Here is a 20250-nt window from a genome sequence, read left to right on the forward strand (position 1 = left end):
CTGTGTACCAGGAGCAGGGCTGGGGGTCCCCTGTGGGGAGCAAAGGGATGTGACCCCACCAGCCAGCGAGGAGCTTCCTTGCTAGGGGAAGATCCTGACAAACAGACAATGACGATGTAATGTAAAGTGCTGGGGGCTGGTCGGGACTGGATTAAGGAGCTGGAGGGCAGAGTTCAAGATGTACTCCTTCAGGTGGTGATTAAGGACCTACTGTGTGCCCGTGGGGGCTGTACTCTGGGAATGCAGTGGTGGGCACGATAGACCGGGTTTCTGCCCTCGAGGAGCTCCCATCTAATGGGAAAGGCAGTTAAATTGTTTCACAAATATAGTTCCAACTGTCACAAATTCATTGAGGAAAAGATAGAGGAAACGTGGGTGTCAGAGTGAAGACCAGCATTGGGGCAGGCATGAGGATGTCGGGAAGGTGGTTGTTGAAGTGATGGAAGTGGCGGCCTCATCTGGTAGGTAGAGAAGAGAAGACGGGACAGACAGGAGGACAGTGGAAGGTCCGGGGACCCAAGGCCTTTGTTCCCATGTCTGTAATAACACCCACCTTCCCGTTCCCCATGAGAGGCCCCATATGCTCCTCTCATCCCGGGCACTGTCAGGGCAAAAGGGTCGTGTGTCCCTTCTCCCTGAGAGTACACTCTCCCTTCTCTGACCCAGGCACAGGAGGATGTCAGGCAACAGCTGCGGGAGTTCGAAGAGACCAAGAAACAGATTGAAGAAGATGAGGACCGAGAAATCCAAGATATCAAAACCAAGTACGAGAAAAAGCTTCGGGATGAGAAGGAATCAAACCTGCGGCTCAAAGGAGAAACGGGCATCATGAGGAAAAAGGTATGATGCTGTTCTAGACAGACCTGGGCTGCATTGCCCAGAATACTTCCAACCCACCAGGCAGGCACATTCTTCCCACCCCTCCTTGGGGCTCTCTCTTCTCCGTCCTTTTCACAGGGTTAGTGACTTAGTGATGTTTGCCTTGACACTGATGGTCATCCCCTGCTTTCATTTATGGTCCAGTAGGATTTAGTCAGTTTTCAGAGTTAAACCTCTGGTAGAAATGGAGATGAGACCTTCTGGAGGTGAGGTCAAGTCCTGGAGGTGTCCTTAGGTACTCGGTGTGGGGAGCTCTGGGCGGGAGAAGGACTGATGCTTAGTCTACAAGGCAGGGCAAGGAGTTCAGAGATCCTTGTAGAATGTTTAGCCTTAGAGAAATCAACTTCAAAGCAAACTCATGTTCCTTCCCGTTAGAAATCCCATGGCATGTCAATCCAGGGACGATGTCGCCTTCCCTTCTTAGACATGGCCAAGGTGGCTCATCCATTACAATATCTATGACCTTGATGGGGCACAGTTCCCCACCTACCAAGGTTAGTGTGGTCATGGAAAACTCTGGGTCCACCTGGAGAGCTGGTCTCCGAGCTTCTTGCCCCAACAGTCCATCCTTGCAGAGGGGACTGGGACTAGATCTTCCCAGACAGAATGCTACATCACTTATGGGGCCCAAGACATCCCTGACCTGTCCAAAATCTCCAAAAATTCACTCCTAAAGGCCCAGGAATGTTGAGCGTTAGATGTGATTTTCAGCTCACAAAGGTGGGGAGTTCGGGTCACAGGTTGGTGAGGGGGAGCTTTGTGTGCGGGCAGGCATTGGGAAGGCAGAGAGGGGAGTGCAAAGACTTTGGTGGTCTCTGTTGTTGCCACTTGTACCTGCAGTTCAGCAGCCTGCAGAAGGAGATCGAGGAGCGAACCAATGACATTGAGGTCCTGAAGGGGGAGCAAGTGAAGCTACAGGGGGTCATCAAGTCCCTGGAGAAGGACATCCTGGGCCTCAAGCGGGAAATCCAGGAAAGAGACGAGACAATTCAAGACAAGGTGAAGGCTCCTCTCTGTCCTCCCTTAACCACCAGCTGGATGGGCCCAGGGGATGAGGACAGAGCTCAGGAGAGAGGGCCCCTGGATGCTTTAAACACATTTGTGGAACCTGATGGGGGATGAATGGTCTGCAAAGTACCTGTAGTGCCCTTGGCACTGGACTGATTGCTGTAAACACACCACACTCTATTCTCCCAGCGACCCCAAGGGCCGCGAGGGACCCAACTGTAGAGCTCAGGAAACTGAGTTCCGGGCAGTTGGTATCTTGCCCAAGGTCATATAGTCTATAGGCGACAGACTTGGGCTAAGAACCTAAGTCAGCCGACAGCAGGACCCCTGCTCTCCACTGCTCCAGGCATCCTCGGGTGACCGTGCCCATGGATGGGGGGCAGCTCCCACCCCAATGCCCTCTCCCTGTGGTTGGCCTACAACCACTGGGTGCCCCAAAAAGCCAGTATCCCTTTTTAGGATGCCTTTCTTACAAAACACTTAGAAGACAGACACATCACATTTTGTGAGGCTTACCAAAGTTTTGGCTCCTCCTCCCCAGCAAATCCAGGCTGTGGGCCCTCTTGCCCGCCCCCTCACCATTCCTGCCTCAGGCAGGCAGAATTCTCTGGTGGTTGAGACCCTGGGCTTCAGCCCTGGTTAATTGGGTTCCAGCACAGGTTTTGTCATTTACTGGCCACAGGACCTTGTGCAGTGTCTCTGAGCCTCACCTGTGAAGTGGAGTCCCTCAGGGGGTCTGTTAAGGGGAATGGGATGGTGCCTGCATGAAATTTCTGCACGTGAGTGTTTGTGTATGTGTCTGGGCCTTGGGGTAGGGAAGGTCCAAAGCTCTCTTCAGATTCTCAAAGGGGAATAAAGAGGGTAAGGCCTCCTGACCTGGAATTGCAACAGTCTCCTATCCGGCTCAACAGCCTTCCTTCCCACCTCCTACCCCGGCTCCTGCCACCATCCTCTGTAACTATGTCACTCTGCCACCTAAAATTCTGCCGTAGCTCCTCACTGCAGCTTGGGCAGCAGGATTTTTCTTTAAAGGGCTAGGTAGTAAATATTTCGTCTTTGCATACAGTGTCCCCTCTGTCACACTACTCAATTCTGCCGCTGTATTGTAAAATCAGCCACAGACCACACATAAATGAGTGGGCTTGGCCGCGTTCCAATAAAACTTTATTGGAAACAGGTCAGATTTGACCCAAGGGCCATAGTTGGCCAACTCTAGCCTCCTGGACACCTTCTGAACCCCCTTTAACCCAGCAGGCCGGACCCCAGTCCCCTCGCCTCCTCCCCTCTGGTCCCATGAAGCACTGCTTTATATGCCCCCTGGTTATTCTCGATGGCCTCTGTATATACTGCGCCTTCTGAGCTGTCCTCTTTTACACCCATGACAGGGCCGGGCTGCTCTTGTTGACACATCTGCTTTCCCAGCCAGTGCCTTCTCCCGTAAGGACAGGGACGGTGTCCCATTTCTGGCATCTCAGCACAAGGTCCTCATTCAGTAACTGTTTGATGGATGGACAGATCTGCTTTGCAGTTACTATTGCTGTGAAACAAATTATCCCAACACCTGGTGGTGCCAAACAGCCACTGCTTGATTATGCTCTCCGGTTCTGTGGGTCTGGCATTTGGACAGGCTACAACACAATGGCCTGTCTTTGTCCCCAGTGGCAGGGACCTTCCTGAGCCTCAACCAGGGGTGACTCAAACAGCTGGGGGCTGGAAGACCAGTATTCAACGTGGCTTCTTCATGCACCTGTCCAGCCCCTTGGCCGGGGGGCACTAGGAGGCTGGGCTCAGCTGGAACTGGCCACCAGAGTACCATCATGCTCCTCAGTCTGATGGGCTTGGTGTAGTGGGACTTTTTCCAGAGCAGATGACCTCCCTCAGAGCACAAGTCCCCAGAGAACCAGGTGGGAGTTGCTTGGCCTTTTCTGAGCCAGCGTGGGAAGCCACACAGCATCATTCGAGCTGTGTTCTTTGGGTTGCAAGCAAACCATAGGTCGAGCCAGATGCAAGACAACAGAATTAGATCTTAGCTCCTGACAGAAAAGCGTACAGTCCCATTGGAGATAGAAGAGCATGTGGGACGAGAGATTCTGGAAAATACAGTCCTCTCCAAGCTGTATTTGAATGAGTGAATGAATGAACAAATGAATGCAGTCCTAGCACAGAAGCCACAGAGTCAGGGCTGCAGCCTAGCAGAGAAGCCAGCCTTCGTATCCCCGGCTGGGAGAGCGGTCTGTGGCCTCCTCAGTCAGGGAACAGGACTGATGGCCTTTGCCTGAAGGAGGGGCCATCTCTCTCTCTCTCTCTCTCTCTCTCCTACTCTTTCTCTCACTTCTCTCTCATCCCACCACAGGAGAAGCGCATCTATGATCTGAAAAAGAAAAACCAAGAACTAGAGAAATTCAAGTTTGTACTTGACTACAAAATCAAGGAGCTAAAGAAGCAAATAGAACCGCGAGAGAATGAGATCAAGGTGATGAAGGAACAGATTCAGGAGGTGAGAGCCATCTGCGACACTCTGGCCGCTTGGGCGGTGGGCCCCTCTCTCCTCCCCTACTCTTCCTGACACTGGCCAGGGGCAAGACAAAGCTCTCGTCACAAGCCCTGCCCACTCCCCAAGGGTGTGTGTCCCCACACTGCAGGGGAAGCTCCAGAAAAGGTCCCGCTGGGAGGTCAGTGGTGCAGAAGTGAAAGGCTTTCCGATTTGGCTTGTGGCCGGAGGCTAGGGTGGGCCTGGGCCCTGCCGGAGCCGCAGTGCGCTCGCTCTGTGGGGTCTTCAGCCACCAGGGGGCGGTGCGTACTCAGCCACCAGCCTGTCGCCAGGGAAAGCGCACCCCTCCCCTTCGACATCTTTTCGATCTGGAAATGTTGGTGGGGGTGGGAGCGCTGCTGTGTTTGGACTTCGTCTGAGGAGAAACGGGAAGTCATGAAGGCTCTTGAGAGGAGAGTGGCAGCTTCAAGTGTGTGTTCTGGGAAGCAGACAGGATGAAGGTAGAGAGGAGAGATTAAAAGCAAGATCAACAGGACAAGGGCTCCTGAGAGTCCAGTGAGGGACCAGTGTCCCCTTTCCGCCCCTCCGCCCCAGACATAGCATCTCCTTAAACAGATTGCAGCTGACAGCAGGGTCCACGGTTGATCTCAAATCGAATTCCTGTGGCGCCTGGGTGGCCCAGTTGGTTAAGCATCCACCTCTTGATTTCTGATTTTGGCTGAGGTCATGATCTCAGGGTCATGATCTCAGGGTCAGGCTCTGTGCTCAGCAGGGAATCTACTGGGGGGGAGGGATTTTCTCTTTTCTCTCTCTTTCTGTCTCTCTCTCCGTCCCCCTTGCCCCTCCCCCACTCATGTGTGTGCTTTCTTTCACCCCCTTCTCTCTCAAATAAATAAATAAATCTTTCTTTTCTTAAAGATTTTATTTATTTGACAGAGACAGACAGAGATTACAAGTAGGCAGGCAGAGAGAGAAAGGAGGAAGCAGGCTCCCTGCTGAACAGGGAGCCTGCAGGGCTTGGTCCCAGGACCTGAGCTGAAGGCAGAGACTTAACCTACTGAGCCACCCAGGCGCCCCTAAATAAATAAATCTTTAAAAAAAAAAAAACGACCCTGAGGGGTACCTGGGTGGTTCAGTTGTTAGGTATCTGCCTTTGGCTCGGTTTGTGATCTCAGGGTCCTGGGATCCAGCCCCACATCAGGCTCCCTGCTCAGTGGGAAGCCTGCTTCTCCCTTTCCCACTCCCCCTGCTTGTGCTCCCTCTCTCCCTGTGTCTGTCTCTCTCAACTAAATAAATAAAATCTTAAAAAAAATTTTTTTTAAAAAGCCTGAATTCCTGACTCCGCCTTCCTCCTGTTTCCTCTTAGTAAATGGTACCACAATCCCCCCAGGTGCTTAAGGTATAAGCATAGAGTCTTCTCGATTCTTCCCTTGCCCTAACTGCTGTATCCAAACAGTCACCAGAGACAGCTCCAACCCACGCCTCCTTCCTCTCTGCTGCCTCACGTGGGTCCAGGCCTCTGTCATCTCTCATCTGGACTTGACTCCAGCCTCCAGTCTGGTCTCCACACAGAGGCCACAGCAAACCCCCAGTGGTGTCCCCTTCCACCTAGAATAGAACCCATACTCTCCAGTGGGGCCCTGCGCGATCCAGGTGCCACCCCTCTCCATTGCCAGCCCAAAGTCTCTGACAGTTCTGCTCCCCACCCATTTTCGAGGATTGTGTTGAGCAAGGATGCGAGTGTGTCAGAGAGTGTCCATAGTCTCAGTGGAACTGGATCCAAGAGCTATGGTGGGTCTGCAGGAGACCCAGGAAAGAAGTCGGGTGGTGGAATCAGTCCAGGGCTAGAGTGTTCGGAGAGGGTATGTCCTCATGGCAGGGACTTTCTCCCTGGCCTCTGGGAAAGGGGAGGATGTCCCCAGCTGACCACAGAGCTGCCTCATCTGGGCCTCCTGCCATTCTTGAGTGACTTCCAGGTGCAGAAATGGCGGTCTGAAAAAGAGCAGATGCCCCACTTGCCTGGAAAGTGACTGTACTGCAGCCCCCCGAAATCACTGCCCCGTTTCCCCTTCTCATTCTCGGGGTGACTTACAGCGGGGTCACTTACTTTCCACCCCAGCACACTGGAAGGATTATTCCCTTTGCCTTTGGTAACTGGGCTACCCACGCATTGATTCCCAGCACGGTATCTCTGCACCCTGAGGGTGATCCCAGCAGGGCCCCTCCTATCCCCACCCCCAGTGCCAGCTGCCACTAGGACTGATGTTTGGGCCCGATTCCGCCACCTGGAGGCGGGGGGGTGGGGGTGGGGTGGGGACTCTGATTTGGGGGCCTCCCTCTGGGGCCCATCTTGGGCCCATCCACTTGGGCCCATCCACTGTGCATCTCCCGTGAAGTTCCTTTTCCTACAAGAAGGACGCTGTAAGCAACTCAGGCTTGTTTGTGGAGCTGAGACTTCTGTGAATGAAAATCTCATACTTCCTTGATGGGGGTCTCTCCTGGCACAGAGACTTCTCCAGCTTCTCTTTGACGATCCTAGGGAGAGAGTGTCCAGACCCTTGTGGTTGTACTTCACACTCTTGTTCACCCATCGAGTGCGACTGTGGGGGTTTCTAAACCTCAGCATTTTCATGTTTTAGGGTGGCTAATCTTTTGTTATGGGGAGCTGCCCCACACTAAGGCACTTAGCAACATCCCTGGGGCCTACCTACTAGATGCCAGTGGCCACCCTCCCCTACCCCCAGATGAGACAACCAAAAATGTCTCCAGATGTTGCCAGATGTCCCCCAAGGGGTAAAATGCCTCTTTCCTGCCCCTTCCCCCCAACTGAGAGTCACTGAATGTGAGGAGTAACACATGGAAAAGTAGATGGGATTTCCTCCCCAGGAAGAGGGTGCTTGTTCCCACATACTGGCTAGTATCCTAGCTGTCCAGCCAGCGATTCAAATTCAGCATATTTCACAATTTCTCTATGAAATAGGTTATTTCTGTTCTCAGCAGGTTTTGATGCTTTGCCTGTATTACTTCCTTTCTAACCTAATCTGTCATTATTGGCTTCAAGACTACAGAGAAAGAGGCACAGCCTGCTGTAGGCACACTGACATGACCTTGGGGAAGCCCCGTTCTCTCTTCCAGCCACCGTTCCCTTGGTCTGGGCACCCTCGTGTTGCCTCCTGACTGGTCCACCTGGCTCCAGTCTTGCTCTCTCCAGTAGGACTTCTGCATCGGGCCCATGTGACTCAGCTCAGCTGACCTCTCCGGCCCCCATAGCCCTTCCTCACCTGCACCCCTCCTGCGGCCCCCTCACCTCCACACCACACCCCAACACCTGTAGCCTGCAGAGATGCACGCCTCCGGTCCTCCCTTTCTGCCTGGAGTTCTCCTTCTCCACTCTGACCTCCCATACCTATTTGTCTCACAAACCCTGATTGAGCCTCCCTGTTCATGCAGAGGCGCTTTCTCCCTGGACCTGCCCTTCTAGCCCTCTAGACCTGCAGCCTCTTGAAAACTCCCTCTTCATCGGTTCTGTCTCCCCAGGCCTGGCATGACTGGCCACCGCTCTCCGGTGGACACATCCTTTCTTGAGCTGCGCACAGCCCCACACCTGCTGTGTCCTCCACAGATGGGCAGACAGAGCCCTGCCAACACCGCACGTTTATCTTTCCACTCCTCTCCTGGAAGGCAGGTTGCTTCAAGCACCCCTCTCCTCCCTCACGGGGGGTCCCCTTTGCCTTGGACATTTGCCATGCACTCATTCATTCAGATGCGTGTCTACTGAGTGCTGCCTTCCTGCCAGACACAGGGTCAGAGGGCTCTTCTGTCTATACAGACTGCTTCCAGTCCTGACGAGAACGTTCTACAAGCTGCCCCTTCGTGTCCAGAAAACAGATGTGGCTCACTCGGGCTTCCTGGCACCCCAGAATATGGTCAGGAGCTTTCAAATCTGACCAAAGGGCCTGGGATAGACTAGAAGAGCTACTCCATCCAGCCATAAAAAAAAAAGACCCAGTGAACTAGCCCATCTCCCCAAAATAGCGAACCTCTCTATTAATAGGAATACTGGTGTCCACCAGATTTGGGGCATCAATCAAACATCACCCCTTTGCTTTTGGCAGAGATTAGATCAGCTGAGAGCTTGCATACACCTGGTCTCATCCTAAACAAGTTCCAATTGTCATTCTCATGTCCCTGGTTAATACAAACGCAATAATGAGTAAAAAAAAATCTTACAGAAGCTCATTAGTACTTTCCTCCTTTTCTTTCAAAGACGAGACATTCTCCTCAGTTGTACTTTTTAACAGAATGACAGGTGGAGGTTCCTTCAACTGGGGAATACCTACCTGCTGGTCCCTTACAACTTTCTGCTTTGGGATCGACTCTGATGTCTTGGGGCCACAAAGGGTAGGGATCCACTCACACAATTTCACAAAGTAGGCAAGGAGAGTGCTTCTCTGCAGAACCCTGCCTCAGGTTCCAGGTTCCAGCACTTGAAAGCCACCAAGTAATAGAGAATTCAAGAAAAGAAGGTTAATTAGCATGGCTGAAGGAACGGGGAAATGAAGACAGAAAAATTCAGAGCCTGGTTATAAAAACACATGGTCTGCCTCAACATATCCGCCAAGGGGCGGGGGCTTTGGGGATGGCAAGGAGTTAAGAAGAAAGGTTTTGGGGGTGCCTGGGTGGTTCAGTTAGTTAAGCATCTGACTCTAGATTTCAACGCAGGTCTTGATCTCAAGGTCTTGGGATCCAGTCCCTCATCAGGCTCTGCACCAGGCATGGAACCCCCTTGAGATTCTCTCTCTCTCTCTCCCTCTTCCCCACCCACCAACACTGTCCTGTGTGTGCCTGCTCTGTCTCTCTATCTTAAAAAAAAAAAAAAAAAAAAAAGTCGGGGGGCGGGCAGTGGAGAAGAAAGGTTTCATTGCAGAGGACAAAGGTGGGAGCTAGAAAAGAGATGCCCTGGTAGCCTTTCTTATTTCTTGACTTTCCCCCCTTGTTCTCTGTAGATGGAAGCAGAACTGGAGCGTTTCCATAAGCAGAACACGCAGCTGGAGCTGAACATCGCAGAACTGTGGCAGAAACTAAGAGCCACCGATCAGGAGATGCACAGAGAGAGACAGAAGGTGTGAGGATTTCGGAGTCTGGCAGGTCTGGGCTTTGGAATCTGGCACCTGTCTGCAGCGGGCAGCTGGCTTCCAAGAGACAGTGCCAGCCCATTGCTAAGATACATTCCCATTTTAACTCGCTCTCCCCTTGCTCACAGCCCTGCCTGGTTTCATGCCCATGCAAATGCACGTGACTGCATCCATCTGAGACTAGGAGGACTTTGGGTAAAGTGCTCAAGGGGATGGGAAGCCAAGCATCATAAGGGCACTTGCGGCATTGGCTTGTTTGGCCTGGGAAGGAATATGCTCAGAGAGGTCATCTGTAGGCAGTGGGAAAAGGTTTTGACTATCAAAAACAAAACGAAAACATACTGAAGCAAAGAGAGCCTCAGAAATTGTTTATTCCGGTCTCTTTAGGTAATTACGTAAGGCCAGAGGGATTAGAAGGTTAAGGCACCCATAACCAGGCAGTGTACCCAGAGCCAGCACTGGGGACCGCGTCTTCTGCTCCTGGGCCAGGACTTGGCTGCACCCCCACCCCCTAGCACAGGGCCCCCCATGTCTGGTTCATTGGACTGACTTTTTCCATTCCCCACATTAAGCACTGACTCTGTACTGGGTCAGAAGAGAAGCTGCGAGCCACCACCGTGAAAGGACGCAGATCCCGCCAGGTGGCTAGGTGATCTGTGATGTGTGCAGAGCAATCCTGATGCAAGGTGAAAGGTTCTGATAGATGAACAAAGGGCTACAGGAGCAGGAGGCAGGAGAGACCCTCCAGGTCAGGGGAACGGGAGGCTGGGTATCAGAGAAGGCAGGATGGAAGAGCAAGCCTCTGGCTCAAGTGTGCGGACGCAACCAATCTGCCCAGTTTGGTCATGTTTTTGCTACCCTCTCACAACAGTGCTCCTGTCAGAAGGATGCTCCCTGGGCGAGCTCCGAGGGGGGGACAGGGAAGCAATGGTCCAGAGACCTGCAAGGGAGAAGCGATACTATCCATCTTGGCTCAGAAAGGAGTAGTGGGACCACTCAGGCTTCCTTTCATCTTTTAAGGTGTGTGGTCCTGAAGGGAGTCTAGAGCCAATGAAGGCATCTTCTGGGTGGACTTTTAAAGCTGAAGCTCTTCGGGCAGGTGCCCCTGAGTGTTAGTACCTCTCTCTGCCTCTGGGCTGTGAGCCCTGCTAGGTCTCTGTGTCCTGGCAGCCAACCATGAGCCCCAGAGGCGGTGTGTCTCGTTCTCCGGCTGCCATCTGCCTTTCCCCTGGAGAGCCCCTGGGGGTGCCAGAAGTACACGCCTATGGTTGCAGGAGCGGGACTTGGAGGCGCTGGTCAGAAGGTTTAAGACAGACCTTCACAACTGCGTGGCATACATCCAGGAACCCCGGCTCCTGAAGGAGAAGGTCCGAGCTCTCTTTGAGAAGTACGTGCAGCGGGCGGACATGGTGAGCCCTGCTCCCCTTTCCCATGCTCACCTGCTCTCCCGGCTCCCCGCTGCCTCCCTGAGAAGCCCTTCTGCCCCCCACCCCAACAGGTGGAGATCGCGGGGCTGAACACAGACCTGCAGCAGGAGTATGCCCGTCAGCGGGAGCACCTGGAGAGAAACCTGGCCACTCTCAAGAAGAAGGTGGTCAAGGAGAGCGAGCTGCACCGCACAGATTACGTCCGCATCATGCAGGTACGGCCGCTTCTCAAATGGCCGGGGGCCACCAGCTCTCTCTACCGCTTTCTCTTTGACTCCTCTCCTCTACCTTCCCCAAGCTTGACCTGGCTGAGGCCGAGGCCCAGAGCCCCTCCAGGTTTTTGTAGGTGTTCCCTTGACCACTCTGGCGCCGTCTGCGCCCATTCCTTTCTACCCCCAGCCCTACTCCACAGGCATCCTTCCCTGTTTCTGCCCTTCTTTATCCAAGGCCCTCCAGGGTCCCACCTCCCCATCTCCTCGCCCCGCCTCTGGCCCTGCAGCCACAGGATTTTAGCTCTCCCACGACACGCTCTCCTCTTTTCTCTGGTTTCCCACTCTTATTTCACCTTAATTCGTTTTGCTGCTTTTCATTCTGCTACCTGAATCACGTGATCCCCAGTAGCCGGTTCCCTCTGAGCACACCCCTTCTCCACCCGCTTCATCTGCCTTTTCTGGTGCCTCAGGTCCCTTCCCTTATCTCTCGGGTCCAGAGCCAACCACACCCACGATAGTGCTGGCCCTACTCTGATTTAATGAGCTGTCCACACCCACCTCCCGATCCCTCACCCGGCTGTGCAGAAAGTGCTGACCCCATTCCCGACGCCTCCACTTACCCACATTATCAGGACTGCTAGGCACGATTCTGCTGCCAGATTTCTGCCTGAGTATCAGTATCGTCTGAGGCAATTAACATGATTTAATATCAAAAGAGAACATCATATTTATAAGGTGCATACCTTTTTATATTTATATTTCTTTAACGCCATAATTGAAATACTAGGATGGGGAGGGGCTGCAGCTGGGTTGAAACAAACCAGTTCCCAGCTCAGCCAGTCTCTGCCTGGGTGAGCAGAGCGCATCCCGATTCAGGCCGGACCCAGGCGTGGCGGGTCTCTCGCACCATCCTACAGCGGGGCCCCTGCCTCAAAGCACCCCACCCTGTCAAACCACTGCCTTTCTCCTGGGCCACCAAAGCAGTCGAAGCCCAGAGAGAGGAGTGCATTCCATTGATGGGACTGTTTAGGTATCAGCAGCAGAGACACAGAGCCCCGCTAAGATCTCAAGGCCCCCAGGCACCGAGCCCCCACTGGGTTCTGGAATGCAGTGGGCTGGGCGGTGGGACCAGGACCACTATAGGAGCAGTTGGCGGCTGGGGATGTTGCTGAGCCTTCACCTGTGTCCTGCCACCAGTGCACAGGCCTGAAGGATCCTCCAGGGTTGGGGTGCCCCTCTCCATGCCAAATGGATTTGGCGAAAGCAAATGTCAGTCCTAGGAGAAGAAGGAAAGGGAACAGAAAGACCACAGGTTAGCCCGACGGTACAAGCATCAGCATGAGGCCACTCAGGACAGGCACAGGTCTTCTTTTGCTCCCTGGGACCCCAGAGGGCTCCTGGCCACATCTGCTGGGCAGGGTGAGAGGGTGGAGGGAGCAAGGAGACACAAGCAGGGCTCCTGCCCAGCCCTGCCCTGCCCCTGCCTGACGGCTGGCAGAGGGAGCTGTCATCCAGGGGAAATCCCTGGAACAGTGCTTTCTCGAGCAGCTTTGTAAATCTGTGTGCTGGGGCACCCAGTGGATCCGTAGATGTTTCCTCAGAGTGGAGCCGAGAGGCAGGGTTCTGGGGCCCTACCCCTTCACCTGGGAAATGCCTTGCTTACAGTAGGCTCAGGTATCAGATTTCGTTTGGAAGAAAGGAAAGGAGGGAGGGAGAGGGAAAGAAGAGAAAAGAAAGGAAGTGAGAGAAAAAGGAAGAAAAACTTTTAAAGCCACTGTTTTCAGTTATAAAAGTGGTTTCCTTCTTTGCTATTCAGCTGAAGGAGAGGGAACAGGCTAGGACCTGGCAAGGTGTCAGGGCAGCAGAAATGAGAGTCTGTCTAAACCTGGGTTATCCTGCCCCAGCCACGTTTCCTGGGAGAACTGGGGGAAATTCCTTCTCTTCTCCAGGGGACTTCTTCTCTTTCTGTAAGATGGGGAAGAAAGTATCTACCTCAGCGAGTTACCATGGGAACTGAATGAGATTAAGCACCATAAAGCACGAGGCCATGGCTGGAACGGGACAGGTGCTCCCAAATGCCGTCTCCCTTCTGGTCCTCTCACCAAAAGACCTACTCAGCAACCAAGGCAAAAGTCAATGGGAGAGTTTGGAAGGCCATCCCAGCAAGGACTAGGGCTGCCTGTGGACTGTGGACGTGATTGAGGTGGCGGGGGGGGGGGGGGGGGGGGGGTGACCAGACATGTCCCAGACTCCCCAGCAGGTGGCCAGACCTTCTCCCTCCTCCTACCACCACCACCCCGCCCCGTCCCCGCCCCGCCCCGCCGGCCACCTTGCTCTGCGTCCTTGGGTGCCAAGGCCCAGGCACTTCAGTCCAAAAAAGCAAGGAAGGTCAGGGCAGAACCCCAGAAAATGAGGTCACTGTCTCATTTATATGTTGAGACAGGAGCTCAGGGCCTCTGCACTGGCTCTCTGACATGCTTGCAGAGAGGAAGGTAAGAGCCGCTTTGAATACAAACAACTAGGACACCCATTTTATTCATTCAGGACACAATTCTGAGGGCTTCTTGCAAGCCAAGCTCCTTGCCAGGCCGTGGAAGATTCCGAGATGAATGTGATAGTATGCCTACCCTCCACAGTTCCTGGTAGGAAACTTAAACCAGATACAGACAATCCCTGCTCAGGACAGTGTATCCAGTGCCGTGGGCCTGTCGGAGGGGTGGCCTTCAGGGCCCGGAAGAGGCCCTCGAGCTGGGCCTCTAGAAAGGAAGTAGAGGTGGTCAGGGAGCAAGTGGAGGAAGAGACTTTCAGGCAGAGAGAACACCTGAGAACGGGCCCGCAGAGAAGAGCGAGGTGTCTGTGGTATTTGGGGGCCCAGGAGTCCACAGACCTTCATCACAGAACCCCAGGGACAAGGAGAACAAAGCCCGCTGGAAAGCAAGTAGCTTAGGGTCCCTTGCCAGAGCTTTCCTGGCCACACCAAGAAGCATAATGTTCCTCTTAGAAGCAGGTGCCACCCAAGGTTGAAGCAGGGAGGGGTGTCTTCTGTTGAAACGATCACCTCAGTTGGCAGGGGGGGAAAGGCGGGTGGCGGAAACCCCCATGAGAAGATGGCTGCCTATTAAGGGGAGAGGAGAAGGCCTTGGAAGGGGCTAAGTTGTGACATCAAAATACAATTCAGCATAGAAATGATGAAACGTCAGGTCGGATGTGAGAGAAGGGTTAAGAGAGGAGCTGAGAGATGCCTCGTCCATGCAGTTAGGCGATGGCGATCCCACCAGCGGTGGTGGGTTCTGGAGAGACGCCAAGGACGGAGGGCTCCCAGCATGCTGCCTGCACTTCCCACACTGCCAGGCGCGGCCATATTCTTTAAGGTGTCAACATAGGGAAGACCGGTAGGGGGTGCTATAGGCCTTCCCTTCCTTCTCGCTTCTGGGCTGAAGGCTCTGTATGGGTCAGTCCCCGCCCCTCCACCAAAGGCAGTCCTGGACAGCTGAGTGTAGCCCCTTTGTTTAGAAGGTTTTCTATAGAAATGGACTTTAGCATTCTCCCAGCCGGTCATACATACCCCAAGACCTGACACTTGATGGACCCCAGGCCACATTTTTTCCTGCAGCAGAGGAGCTGGGGGGTCGGGGGGGGGTGGGGGGTACTGGAGGACTGGAGGGGCTTTTGAAGGTGGTGCTGACTGAGGAGGGACCAGGAAGGGAAGATCAGCAAACCTGTCGCGTCCACATGTTAAGCTCACACAGCTACCCAAAAGCATATACAGCTGACCTCAGTGTGACCTCTGGACTCCTGAGAACACAGACCACGCCAGAAAGCACTGTTTAAGGAACCAAACTTGTACATTTAGAGGACTTCCATGGCTGATCACATACTATGTGAGGTGTTAGAATGGGGTGACGTCAATGAGAGATGGAAAGTAGACTCTGGGAGGCAATGGTCCTAGAGGCCAATGCAGCTAGATTCAAATCCCAGCTCTACCACTGTGTGCTGCCATGGCCTCAGTTTGCTCAAATGGAAATGAGTCTAATAATAACTTCTTATGTCATAAGGTGGTTGTGGGGTTTAAATGAGTTACTGTATACAAAATGTTTGATGTGCTGCAGGGATCCAAGCAGCGCCTGAAGTTATGATTACTCTTATTGTCGCCTGAAGTTATGATTACTCTTATTGTCGTCATCGTCATCATCATTTCGTGCCTCAAATCCTGCAGGCCTGAAACACTCTTCCCTTTCCCCCACCTCCCCAGGGAGCCTTTCTCACACTGGGTGAGTGTCGCTCTTCAGACTCCCATGGCATCTCTAAGCACTGGATCCGAGCTGGACCTCCCGTGATTGCCACAATGACCAGTGCATAGTAGGCTTCCAGGAACTGGTTCTTAGGTGATTTTTATGCATGAGTAAGTGAATGAATGAAGGAACAAATGAATGAACAGAACCGGGAACTGGGTCGCATCAAGTCATGGGTCTTGATCACACTCTAATAGGGACTGGGTCACATCTGGAGGCCCATTTAGGTGGCAGGTGACATGGAGGTATCTGAAGCAGGCAGTGGGGTTAGAAACAGGCAATCGCATCAAAAAGTACCAGGAGCCAGAAGCCCCAACCATGGTAGCAGGGTTTTCAAGGGCGGAGGGATGGGGAGACACCAGGGCAAGTACTCCACCTGGGGTCATCGCGGTAGTAAAGCGGAGAGAGGCTGAGAGCTGGTTGCGAATCACAGCAGGAAGGTGAACACGAGATCCAGGGGAGGCACAAAATTGATAGGACTTAGTGACAGAATGGATGGAGATGAGCAAGGATTACCTTAAGATACAGCTGGAGAAGGCAGGCCAAATGGTACCTTCAGCAGTCTCTAATCTTCATTCTGGTTATTGTTACTTTATTGAAGGAGGCAAGCGAAGGGATGCTAAGTGACGCCCATGAAGAGGGGAGTGGAACGAGCCCCTGAGCCAGAGCAGGTTTGCCCCAGTTCCCTGAATCTCCCCTAAATCTCTCTTCTGTCTGGTCTCCCCGGTCCAACCTTTACCCCCTAGTTTGTAATTTCCTTGTTAGGAAGAATCTCGACTTCACCTTGATATCTGCTGCATTCGTTATTCATTTGCTACCCATCCCACAAATATTTATTGAGCGCCTCTTACACGCAAGGCAGAGTCCAAGGTCTTAGAACCAAACACATACATATTTAATTGAGCACATCACAATAGAAAGTCAGCAGTGGAGAGAGGTTCCAGGGGAGGAAACTGGTAGCGAGTTTTGTTGGAGAGCATCTGGAAAGGAAATGTGGGAGATTCATCACTAAGGCCTGGGTTGCTTACAAGAGTAAAAGATCAGCCGGAGAAATCTGCTGACTTTGTAGGGAGAAAAGCACAAAGCCCAGCCTGAAAACAAGGGATCAGCAATAATTGGGCATGGCGTCCGAGAGAATTTTTTTAATGAATGCTGAAATTAGGTGATATACTAAAAACCTGAAAGTATGTCTGACAGGCTCAGATGAAGAGGCTCCGGAGGGAAAGAATATGTCAGGATGTCTCCAGGCACTTGGGCTCTGCGTGCATATCCCCCCAACAGAGAAGTGGTTGTCATGCCTCATGGACTATAGTGCTTGGGGTCACCCTGTTCTCTGTTCCACTATGGGAAGTGTCCCAAGTGGTGGCAGTCCCTAGCACAGATCTGTTTTATGGAGATTCGGCCTGCATTTGCCCTTCCTTTGGTACTCTGACCCTCAAGGACTTTGCTCCCCACGGAAGGTCTGGCCCTCATGCTGGCGGCAGCATCTCTGAGGAGCCAGTTCAAAATGCAGAATCCCAGGACCAGCCCCAGGCTGACTGAGTCAGAAGCCACATTGAACAGGATCCTTAGGTGATTCCTTTGCACTGTCACATGAGAAGCAGTCTCATGTGCTTGGGGACAAGCCAAGCACAAAATACACTAACCAGTCCCTCTCTGGACCCATGGTGACAGGGACACCTCCACGGAGGCACCCTCAGTGCCCTCAGGCTGAGTGTGAGAAGGAAGGCAGAGATTTGAGGTGTGGGAAGGGAAGACAGAAGTGACTGCTTGGTTCCAGGTGCAGAGCCCCCACCATGGGCCCCCCGCACTTTGTGTCCGATGATATAGAATGGCTGCAAGTCCTGCCCAAGCCAGCCATGTCTTATTTCTGTGTCTTTCTCTTGCTGTTCCAGTTGTGTGTGACCCCCCACACACACCCCTTTCCCCTTTCCTTCGTAACTCCTGCAGCCTCAGCCCAGGGATCAGTTCCTAGGAATCCACCCTGGTCATTCAGGCAGGGCTAAGTGCCTTTCCTCTGTACCCCACTCCTCCATGACAGCAAGGTGACCACCACACTCAGTTACACCCAGATCCCCCACTAAACCCTCACCTATTCAAGGGCAGAGGCCAGGTCTTACTTTCTATATTCCTCAGGATTAGCACAGTGCCTGGTCCATAGTAAGTACTCAAGTAAGTATTGGATGGATGGATGGATAGATGGATGGATGGATGGACGGATGGATGGATGGAAGGGTGAATGGATGGATGGATATTTGTCAAACAAAAATAAGAGAAGTGAACTGTCAATGGGTATAGCAAATGTTCATTATTCATTTATTTTCTGTGCTCCTCACTAAACAACATGCTGCTGAGGGCAGAAACCATTTCTCATTTCTGTCTGTATCCCAGGGCCATACCAGATACCATATAAAGGTAGATTCAACAAATAAATGGGGAAAAGTGAATTAAATATAGCACAGTATTTAAGAGCTCAGAGCTCTGGAGCCAGACTGTCACAGTCATTCTGCCACTTGCTGTTTATGTAATCTGGACAAGTGACATAACCCCTCTATGCCTCAGTTTCCTCTACTATAAAATTGTGATTAAAATAGAATTTCCTCATAGGATTATTGTAGTACATAACACATTCAATTCATATGGAATGCTTAGAAAAGCATTGTTGTTGATGCTGGAAATGGTCTGGATGCTTGGGACTGGTACACTCTATCTGTAGCTTATGTTGCCAGAGTCCACCTGAAGGCAAATCAGCTGGTGCCTCAAGAGGCTGATGCATGAGCTAGGATAAGGACTCATACCCAGTAGAGGAATCTGGGTCCAGGCCCAATCCTGTCTGTTTCACACGCCCTCAGCCCTAGGCCAGGGCAGGCCCTGTGCCCACTGATCACTCATCCATCCATACTCATTCTCTCTTCTTTTCTTCAGGAAAATGTCTCCCTGATCAAGGAAATTAATGAGCTCCGCAGGGAGCTCAAGTTTACCCGCTCCCAAGTCTATGACCTTGAAGCAGCTCTGAAACTGACCAAGAAACTTCGACCACAAGATGTTCCAGAGACAGGTAATATCACCAGTGGCCAAAGGGGATGAGCACTGGGATCAAGGAACCAATGGCAGCCACAAGGAGGTCTCCCTTTGTCTTCTAAGGCTGCCTTTCCTGATTCTTCCTGCATCAGGTCACATCTACCCCATGGTCTTCTGGGAACCTCTCCATGCTGTACACCTGCTATCCAAAGGATCTATGAGGCACTTGCCACATGCAAACATGTGCGGGACCAAAATCCTTGGCATTAGCTATAGTTTTAGAATTCAGAATCTTTCTGATTTTAGAAAGAGTGTACTATATACTGCATATTACATAACATCCCTAGAGGAGTCTGAGGCAGGGTCCTGAAATCAAACACATTTGTATTTCTGTAGTGAGACATGAATATTCACACTGAACTTCATAAATTTTAAAATACTTTACATTTTTAGAGCTTTTGGCACTTTAGGATTGAGGATAAGGGATTGTAGACCCGTGCAATTAAAATAAAGACAAAAAGAAAGATTAGAAATATTCAAATGGAAAGGGGAAAGAATGACATTGAAATAGTAAATGAGTTAGTTACTGCAATTATATCCTACAGTTCTTCTGAATTTCTGACAGCCAAGGCAAAAAGAGAAACAGAGAAACACGATAGTTTACATAGTCCTCATTTATGGCAAAAAGAAGGTTTGGAGGCTTTTTTCCTAGGGAAACAATCCTTTCCCTGGTTCTAAATTTTGTAAGAAACTTAACACGTGGATCCTTATGAAAGGGCTGTTAAATAACACAGTAGATAGCCTTTAACTGTATGTCTTCAGACTATTAAAAAACACTCTTCAGGTGTCCATTTCTTATCTGAATAGTCAATAAAGATGGAGAGTATAAGGCATTTCCATGGAAAATTAAGTCAGTGTGGTTTGAGTATATTGTTTTCTGGTGGTTTATGTTCAGGAATAGAGCTTAGAAGCCTCGATGAATGGAAACCTGCCATTGGCCGTGGATTGAGTCTTTCCAGTATCAGTCGTCTCATGTGCTATGGTCACTTAACAGGTTATCATTGGGAGAAGGTGACTGAAGTATACACAGGATGTCTCTGTAATTTGTTGGGACTCTTAAGCTATTACAAAATTATACATATAATTGTGACAACACAATACAATTATATGTATAATTGTACCCTTTTCATTAGAGTCAAGGAGTTGATGCAAGAGGGAACTCTAAGTAGTGACAATATTAGGTCTAAAGAACTGACACAAGAGCACAGTATGTGGGATGCCTGGGTGGCTCAGTGGGTTAAGCCCCTGCCTTTGGCTCAGGTCATGGTCTCAGAGTCCTGGGATCGAGCCCCATGTCGGGCTCTCTGCTCAGCAGGGAGCCTGCTTCCCCCTCTCTCTCTCTGCCTACTTGTGATCTGTCTGTCAAATAAATAAATAAAATCTTAAAAAAAAATAAAAATAAAAAATTTTTAAAAAGAGCACGGTGAGTGTTAGAAAGATTGAGATACCTGACTTCTTGGAGATGCAGGGGAAGTGTAGATGTGCCTGTGAACAACTGCAAAGCCTCCCTTTCAAAAATGTTTCAAATATGCCCAAGTGTCCTCGCAAGTAATCAGCTGAGACCTCCTCAGGATACTGTATGATACAGTCAAGTTCTTCTTATTACTATTGTTCAAACTGTCAGGCATATTTAAAAAATGGAAGAAAAGTCTAATGAATTCCCATGAATCTATTCCCTGACTTCAACGAGTATCAGTTCCTGTCACTCTTGCTTCATCAGTATCC

At 51.5% G+C, this 20250-nt stretch overlaps 1 protein-coding gene across 1 annotated transcript in view; it reads left to right on the top strand.

The window, feature by feature from the left end:
* The window catches only part of LOC111143460 (cilia and flagella associated protein 57), a 70268-nt gene that overhangs the window by 41845 nt on the left and 8173 nt on the right, over nt 1–20250 (top strand). Inside the window, exons 15-21 of the mRNA XM_022497217.1 lie at nt 667–840; nt 1720–1878; nt 4241–4384; nt 9385–9501; nt 10788–10922; nt 11012–11155; nt 18370–18502. Of these exons, the coding sequence (XP_022352925.1) occupies nt 667–840; nt 1720–1878; nt 4241–4384; nt 9385–9501; nt 10788–10922; nt 11012–11155; nt 18370–18502 (1006 nt within the window). The remainder of the gene's footprint in view (nt 1–666; nt 841–1719; nt 1879–4240; nt 4385–9384; nt 9502–10787; nt 10923–11011; nt 11156–18369; nt 18503–20250) is intronic.

Source organism: Enhydra lutris, unplaced genomic scaffold, assembly GCF_002288905.1.
Source record: "Enhydra lutris kenyoni isolate GAN:26980312 unplaced genomic scaffold, ASM228890v2 scaffoldscaffold9, whole genome shotgun sequence".
In the NCBI taxonomy this organism is placed as follows: Eukaryota; Metazoa; Chordata; class Mammalia; order Carnivora; family Mustelidae; genus Enhydra; species Enhydra lutris.